Raw genomic sequence first — 9,093 nt, forward strand, 5'->3', positions numbered from 1 at the left:
TATATATATATATATATATATATATGCAAGAAGTAAATGGAGGAAAAATAACAGGAAGAAGTTAGTTGTTTGCACTGGTAAGCCATTAATTTAATTAATTAATAAACAGCAGTGGTAGTAATAGTTCATTTACGATCGTTTCTGTTTACCAGTTGTGGTGGTAGACATCATCAGAATGCGTAGTCATATGTAGAGATGAGAAGAGTGAAAGACATAGTGATACATTGGTAATGAGAGTAAAGACAAAGAATGGTGAGTCTTACATTATAGTAGATTTCTTAGTTAATAATTCTGCTGCGAAGTGGATGTAGGATGGAGGTTATTTTGATCTGTAGTCCCAAGTTTAAGTAGGCGCATATTTTCCACGTGTTTATTCTGGCTAGACATTTCACCAGTGGTGTAAAGGAAGGGGGTTAACTCTAACTCTTGGTGAAAAGGGGGCTAACTCTATCCAGATTATTCAGTCCAGGGCGAGTAAGGTATTTGTGTCTTTTGAATTTAAAGTTGTAGGAAGTTCGTAGTAATGGAGGAAACCCTGTTTAGGTGTAAAATAGCTTATTATGGGGTGTGTAAAGCGAGTGGGGGTTGTGAGGTGAATGTTTGCATTTAAGTAGTTTAAGTGGTTCCCGGCTAAATGGTATTATTTAGATGAAGAAGCTAGTGTACGATTTATACAGGGTCAAGCGGGTTTACCAATACTCGGAAAAGACAAAGAAGCCTATATGTAGAGAAAAAATAATGTTCTAATATTTTCTATTAAGAAGAAGTGGTTTAGCTGTTAGAATTTCCAGGTGTTCGGTTAAACAGAGATCGCACCATCTATTGGTAGAGTTGTAAGAAGTAGTTTTGCGCCATTCTAATCTAAATTCTATTTTTTGTCCTTAAGCTCCAAGATATAGCTACTAAGCCCTGTTGAATTTACCTTACTCCTATTTCTGAAGCTAGATTGGTGTGCGTTGTAGCAAAGTATCATTTGGTTTTTCGTGGCTCCTATATAGGATTTTATATGGCTCCTTGTGTGTATGTCACATTGGTAAACTACGTATCTGGTCTTACATCTATTAAAGAATTGGCACTTCTATCCCTGCAACCACATAAATTATTAGGTATATTTGTGTTCATGTTATGTTTGGAGGGGGGGGGGCATTACTACTCTGGTCTTTGTCTCTGTTACTAGGAGGTGCTTCATTGGTGGTGGGATTTGTTCTATTAGTCTGTTGGTTGTTAGATTTATTGTTCCTAATCTTCCTAGCTTTACAGAATGTATCTAGTTTTTTTATTATTAATTGAGGCTATGATGGTAGCTAGGTTACTAGTCACGCTGTGGCTTACTCTAATTTTATTCCTAAATATTGCTGCATATTTATTTACGTTTGAGTGTTTATCTACTATTTTCATTAATAAGCGAATTATATATATACATATTTATATATATATATATATACATACACACACACACACACACACACACACATATATATATATATATATATATATATATATATCCACTTTTACATGTTCTTATGGGGCACATAGAAACATGTTGAAGCAAGTTTTCTACAGCCAGATGTATTTCCTGTCACTAAATCTCATGTTTCCAAGCAAAGTGAAACCTCTCTTAATCTTTTGAACAATGAACAACTCAGTGGCCAGACATGTACCAGGGAAGATCGTAAATATGTAACACCATTTGTGACTTTGTTCCTAGTCAGCACACAAATGTCAAGAGGAGAAGACCAATCACACAAACACACACATTTACAGCCACAATCAATGAAGACATAATGAAAGGTAGGCCCAAAGTGATTGTTGAAGTGCTAGAGTAAAAGCCTGTAGACATGTGCCAAAGGTAAGATGGTGGTAAGTTTCTGCCAGATTCTTCACAGACAAGGAACAAACATATTAATATTTCTGTGTCAGCAGTAGAAACTGTATGAGTAGAGTAGGTACACTATCAGTAGAGAAGTGATAAAATGATCAAGTCAGAGTGTATAGCATAACATAGTTTAGACTAGTCTTGGTTAACGTGACTGTGATATTTATCTCTGCATATGCTCCACAATCTGGACTGGCAGATGAACCGAAAGACCAATTCTACCAGGCTCTTATGCAGACTACCTGAATAATGACCATCATAATGACTGGTTACTTCAATGGGCATGTTGAATAGTGTTCAGATGGAGTTCATTATGTAAGGAATGAGAAAGGAACAAAGATAGTGGCTTTCTCTGAAACTAATGACTTGATAATCTGCAATACTAATTTGCAAGAAACTAGCCAACCACTTGATCTGTGAACATACAAACCAAATAGATATCATTCTCAACAGAAAATAAGACAAAGTCTTTCTCTGACCACCCAACATGGCAAGTAGTCACTGACTTCAGATTTAAATCTAAGTGATCTCAGAAGCAGAAATCAATTTGGAAAAAGAATAAGCAGTTGGGAAGAAATAGAGATGTGAAGTATAGATAGATGCTCTTCCTGATATGCTATGGGTGGTATTGTATCATTTCCAAGGCCATAAAGAGATGACAGAACTAGGTTTTATTTAACCCTTTCATTACTATATTTCTAACCAAAATACAACCCTTATATGTTTCAATCAAATTCTAAACTAATCATGAATTTAGAATGGTTTCATAAAATAACTCTAACATTTTTATTTATCAATATATAAATGTGATTTTTGGAACACAATCTAACAAAAGGCTCAAGCAAATCTATTGCATAAATTTTGTCTCAAAGTTAATCTAGTTACAGGCAAATACAAGTAAATTCAACATAATATGAAATTATATACATTTTGCTTAATTATCAGCATAGAAAATGAGTTATTAGCTAATATTCAATGAGTATACAACACTATTTTGAGAAGATTTGTGCAAATTGCTGGATTATCTATCAGTTGAACTTAATGCACATAAGACAGGTGTGCCATGAAGGTAAAATAGAACACAATGCTGGAAGTTATCTTTGAAGAAAACTAGAATACATATACCATCAGCTTAATGAAATAAACTCAGAAAGACATATAGCAATGATTCACAATACAAATTAATCAAAATTCATCACACATTTTATAGGTAAATTTGAAAATATATATAAATCAAACTTTTACACAGACACACACACATGTACACAATATTCCTAAAAGTGCTTGGTTTTTCTGCCAAGCAAGGGAAACTTCAAACTATCTTTTTTATTTATGTTCTACATAATAATTTGTTTCCGCAGCAATAACTTGAAAGGAAAAAGTAAAACAAAACAAAATTTAAGTGTCATTTCCTTGGAAGGACTGATCTCTTCCTAAAAATAACTAAAACAGTTAAAAGTTTTTAAATTCTTACTACATTCAGGTACAAATTTATTTTTTTTATTCCTACCAGAACGGTTCAGAATCATTTCATTTTTGGAAATAGAAATATCTGATTCATAATCACACATGGTCTTTATGTTCATTGTCTATTTTGCTAGATTTTTCTGTCTTCTTTTGGAAATCCCTCAAATTCAAACTCGCTACTTGATAACATGAAACTGGTATCCTGTTTTTGTCTTCAGTGAGACATTTCAAAAAATCAAACTCCAAAACTTTGCAGTGCCCAGATAACACAAACTAATGTTGGACAGTGTAACTCAATCGTTTACATACAGAAATAACATGTTTTCACAATTGTACTAATGATATTAGCACTAAAATTTTCATTTTGTATGAATAGGTTGTTCTGGGAAGCTTTTGGTGTTCTTTGTAACATGAATCAAGATAATTTTCAGGCATCTTCAAGCAACTTGGTAATGAAAGGATTGAAATCACATGATTATTGTTTATATTAATACCAGCATGTTAAATGATTTACCTTTCTGTGACTGAAACAAGTGTAACCAGGTAATAAATGTCATACCAATATCTTCTTCATTTTATGCTATACTCAGCATTTGAAATAAATCTCCTGGATTTTCAGTCTGTGTGAAATACTTTGTCTTATTGGGTCATATATTTATACACATGTGCACATACACTCACAGTGTCAAAGTGGCACATACAGAAACACAGTTACTTTACCTGATTCATTATTTCAACACTTGCAGCATGAGTCCAAAAACAATCATGAACAGATACGTATGTTATTCCTGACCTGAAAACAAAATAAACAAATGATAATAATACAATAATAATCTTTTCTTTATTGGTCATAAGGGCCAAACACAAAACAAAAAAGGATAAGTGGGGCTTAGCACAATATTCACATATAAAATAAAGTGATAACAATTAACAACAAAAATTTAACAATAAAACTACCCCCAGGGCTAGCCAAGGACCCCTCACCACCACATCACTCCTCCTCAACTTCTCCAGCTTAAATCCACATGTTCAGAGTAGGCCCATTCACATGAGCTAACCTTTCAACAAAATACTGAGGAGTAGCACTTCCCCATCTATACTCACTTTCCTCTTCAAGTGGAACTTGGAAAAATCGATGAGAGCTTGGTTGAAGAGGAAAGAATTTGTCTTCAGTCCATTCAACCTCATCCACCACACTACCACTTTTGCTAGAGCCACCAGACAGAGGAAAACTGCTTTCCCTTCCCAGTCAAAAGGCTGCAGGACAATCCACACAATGGACTTGGCTGATAACTGGATCCATCCTACATGCATCAACAGTTGTTCAACAAAGCTCTACAAGTCAGCAATGCCTACACACCGGACAAGTGCTCGTAGAATAGTTTCATCACTCAGTGCACATTTTGGACAGCACTTCCGTGCCTGTAGAGCTTGTTTCAAATCAGCAGAGCACTCCAATAGCACTGCCAGGCCAAAGATTTCTAGAAATTATCCATAAGTCCTGACCCAAAAGTCCTCCGGAAAAAACCAATTAATCGATCCCTCCTGACACACAGAGTTTCCCTGAAGATGTTGTCACTCTTGCTCGCCACTAATCCCTGATAAAACTCCAATGTGGAACTCCCCCAACTGCACTGCCTGACTGACAGAGGGCCATGTGCTCTAGCCAACACTTCAGGTGCCAAGCACCCTTTCTTGGTCTACACTTGTTCCAAGACTGTAAGCTACACCAATGAGATGAAATGTAGAAAATCCTGTCTTAACAAACAGTGACCACACCTACTTGCCATTAAGGAAATGCTGAAGATGTCACAGCCTCAGCACATGTCTGCACATCATTAGCTGTGGCATGCCCAGTTCTCCACTCAGTAGCTGGACTGTCTGATGAGTGGAACATGTCCCTTCAACAGAAAGCAGAATGCTTGCATTCTAGCTTGATCAGCCATGAAGTAGGGTAAGGGATAACAGCCAGGCCATTGTAGATGATGGAAACAATGTATACATTTTCCACCTCCACCCGACACTTCAGAGACAGCTTCTTCTCTACCCATTTCTGGATAAGACTGGCCACCCTGCTCATCACCTACCTACTGTTCTTGCCCACCTGGAGGTCTGGACCAAACTAGACCCTGAGCAATTTAACTGGACCTGCAACCTGCTTCTCCAGGTGCTGAACTGACTTCTGGTTAATCTTTGCTCCTGTCACTGCTTTGTACTCCTTTCAGGCAATGCCAATCACCTTGATGTCAAACACAGTACTGATCGCCAAAATGTCCAACACTGTTATGGTGATGTTGTCCACATAAGCCAACACAAATCTTCCATATCCAAATTCATGCAGGAAGCGCCTTGAAACATCCAGCTTTTGTAGCAATGGTTCAAGAACCAGCACATACAGAAAGGGTAAGAATGGACATCCTTGATGGACCAAATGTATGATGTTAACCGATTCTGATAGGTGGCCATTTACTTTGACCACCAAACAGATGTCGATGTACATTGCAGTGAACCAGCCTCTGGAAATGAAACTGAAACAAGCCACTGCAAGGGCAACCTCCAAGTATTGGTGGTCAAGTCTATCAAAAGCTTTTGATTAATCTAAATTGATCAGGATCCTACTCATGCCAGGTTCCTCACCCACCCTCTCTATGATGTAACGCACATGGTAGAAGTTGCCATGGTAGATCTGTTTGGAATAGCATATATCTGTGCACCACCAACCAGCTTATTGATGTCAGGCACCCATCTCTTGGTTAACCCCTTGGCCAAAATCAGCAATGTTATGGGCCTAAAATTGTCTATTTGGCCCCCCTTGTTTGGGTCTTTTATCAGCAGCACCACCACACCACAGCTCACAGCACTGGGAATTCTCCTGTTCTGCTGCCAGTTGCAGTGGACATCTGTCAAGAGATCACCAAACAAGTCTGGCATATGAAAATAAAGCTCAAAGGGAAGACCATCCAGCCTTCTCCTTTGTGCAGTTAGTCATTGTGTCCTGAATATCTTTGGCTGTTATCAGCATTTCACAGAACCCTGCACCTTTGGCCAAAAGGCATGCCATGCTGCCAAGATAGGAGGTGTAATCCGTGCACTCCACAGAGTTCAGCAAAGTGCCACTGAAATTCTATATACATCTGCTTGGATTCAAGTAACATGCACCAGCCCCAGCCTGTCAAAGACTAAACTCTGGCTTTGATTCAATAGAGCCTCTGCCACTCAGACCCATCAAGGAAGGAGGTTATGTTTTCATCGGTGTTGGTTTGTCCGTCTGTCTGTCTGTGTGCAAAATAACTCAAAAAGTTGAGAACGGTATTTGATGAAACTTGCAGGAAAAGTTGGTAATGACACAAGGAACATATGAAATTTTGGTAGTGATCCAGGAATTTTTATGGATTCTTGAAGAATTTTTCATTTGTTATATTTACTTTACATGAAGTATTACAATGTTACAGTCTTTGATTATCTTCCTTGAAAACACGTTCATCGTTTCCACATAACCTATGGTGGCGTTGCTGATTCCAAAGTTTATTTTCGTTTCTCTATTAGTAATTTTACTTGCATATCAATTTTAAAATGAACTGCTTGGTGGAAGTCGGCGGAGGATGACATGACAAGCCTTGACTATTGGGATCGACTCAAAAAGTTCAGACTTTGCTCCCCCCACTGCCGCTGTGAGCTCTATATCTTCTGTATGATGTGGAAAATATTCCATCAACATTGCCCATCTTTAAAATTCATCTAAGGCTTGGCCCCCATGCCATCTGTCCACTACAGAAATGTTCGTGTCGTATCACAACACTATGACAGAACTATTTCACCTCAATTGGCCCTTCTCTCTTCAACATCGTGCTAGACACACATAAAGGAGGAAAGTGACTTCACGGCATTCAAACCATCCCTAGATGATTATCCTCAACAAATACCAGATAAACCACCCACACCCAGATATGTCTCTGAAAACAATAACTCTCTGCTTGAATGGGCTACGGTTCCCCAGAGCTGATTGTGTATCTCTTCCAGGTGGTGCTATTAAATTAGACATGGCCTGAGTCAACTTCGGCCGAAACTTATCTAAGTAATCTAATCTATGCTGTAAACTTTTAATCAAAGCATGGCAACATGGGTAGAGGCTGATATCTTAACACTTCTGATGGTCTTAAGTATAAAAAAAATTATTAAATTATTATATAGAACTCCATTCAGAGTATGTCTATAAGCTATTGTGTTTAGACCTGGCTTGTATCCTCAAACTGTTCTGTTTTGTAGATGCAATTTTTTTTATTTTTTAAATAAAGAACTCTGAAATTAGAAAAATCAAAAATTTGCAACAATCTCAGTCCCATGAATATCAAATAATGGATTTTCAACAGTGTAAAGAAACTGATTGTGGTGATTGTAGTTCTGACGGTGATTGTGGTGAAAGCAGAGACAATGTTGATGATGATGGTCAAGATAAGTAAGGGAGGAGGATAAAATAGTATCGGTGGTTATAACGGCAACAGGAGCGGTGTGATGTGAGGTGGAACTGAGCTGCTTGGCGAAGGTCTGCGAGTGCTTTTCTAGTTTCCTTGTTTTATCACACGCACACTAGCTCTGACAACAGCACCTTTGTGCTTAGCATTGAAGAATTGATCAAAAGCCAATCTCACTGCCAGCATGTCAGTTGCTATGCTTCTCCTAGCTTTCTAACTAGGTCTCCCTGTATCCTAGATTCCTTTAATAAACCCTACCACCTCTACTTTAATAGCCCTTTTCATGGCTATCTTCTATCAGTTGTTGATGATTGCACATGACAACTTCTGATGGACTTACTTGCTAATCCAGTATCTGAATGTTTGACACCCCAGGAAAGCCAACTTATGCTACTTGTATTTGCTGAGCTACAAAATACTCTATCTAGATATGATCTGGAAGACCGGATGCATTTTTGTGCAAGTCCCTTTTGGCATATTTGGGAAACCCAGTCAGTACCTGTCAGCCAATCTGAAGCAACTGAGCAGGTTTGTGAGGCTTTTACATCCTACTCACCTATCAGCTATCCAAGATGATGTTCCAATCATCCACTAGCACTAAAGAGCAAGATGTCACAAGGAAAACTTCCAAACATCTAAAGAACTCTGGCTGCTCCACTCCTGTTGGGGCATACACAACAACTAGTCTAAAAGCACCACCTTTGCTTTTGCTCACATCCAGGACCACCAACTTACCATCCAGGTCCAGGAAGATCAACCATACCTTGAGATCCAGGCCTTTCCTAAACAACACTACCACCTCACCTCCCATTCCAGGTCAAGCAAGATGCGTAGATCTCAAAGATGTTCAAAATGGGGTCTAGTGTGTGCATGTTCAAAACCCTAATCTCTCTGACAGCTATCACATCCAACCATAGGGACCTTGCTTCCAGGATAACCCCAGACCATGAACTTTTATACAACTTACTCTGATAATTGCTGAGCGACATCATTGCCAGTGCCCCTGGACTGGCCCTTGTACAGGTGACACATGAAATGTTTCGAGCGGGATCGTTGCCAGTGCGCCTGGACTGGCTCATGTGCGGGCGACACGTGATATCTTTCGAGCGAGACCGTTCCCAGTGCCCCTGGACTGGCTCTTGTGCGGGTGACACATGAAATGTTTCGAGCGGGATCGTTGCCAGTGCCCATGGACTGGCTCATGTGCGGGAGACACATGAAATCTTTCGAGCGGGATCGATGCCAGTGCCCCGGGACTGGCTCATGTGCGGGCGACAC

General features: G+C 38.9%; 1 protein-coding gene across 1 annotated transcript in view; it reads right to left on the bottom strand.

Moving 5' to 3' along the window:
• LOC106872570 (DNA-directed RNA polymerase, mitochondrial-like) overlaps positions 1–9,093 on the bottom strand; it is a 60,031-nt gene that overhangs the window by 28,994 nt on the left and 21,944 nt on the right. The window contains exon 3 of the mRNA XM_014919603.2: positions 4,064–4,136. Coding sequence (XP_014775089.1) covers positions 4,064–4,136 — 73 coding nt within the window. The remainder of the gene's footprint in view (positions 1–4,063; positions 4,137–9,093) is intronic.

This window comes from Octopus bimaculoides, chromosome 25 (genome assembly GCF_001194135.2).
Source record: "Octopus bimaculoides isolate UCB-OBI-ISO-001 chromosome 25, ASM119413v2, whole genome shotgun sequence".
Taxonomy (NCBI): Eukaryota; Metazoa; Mollusca; class Cephalopoda; order Octopoda; family Octopodidae; genus Octopus; species Octopus bimaculoides.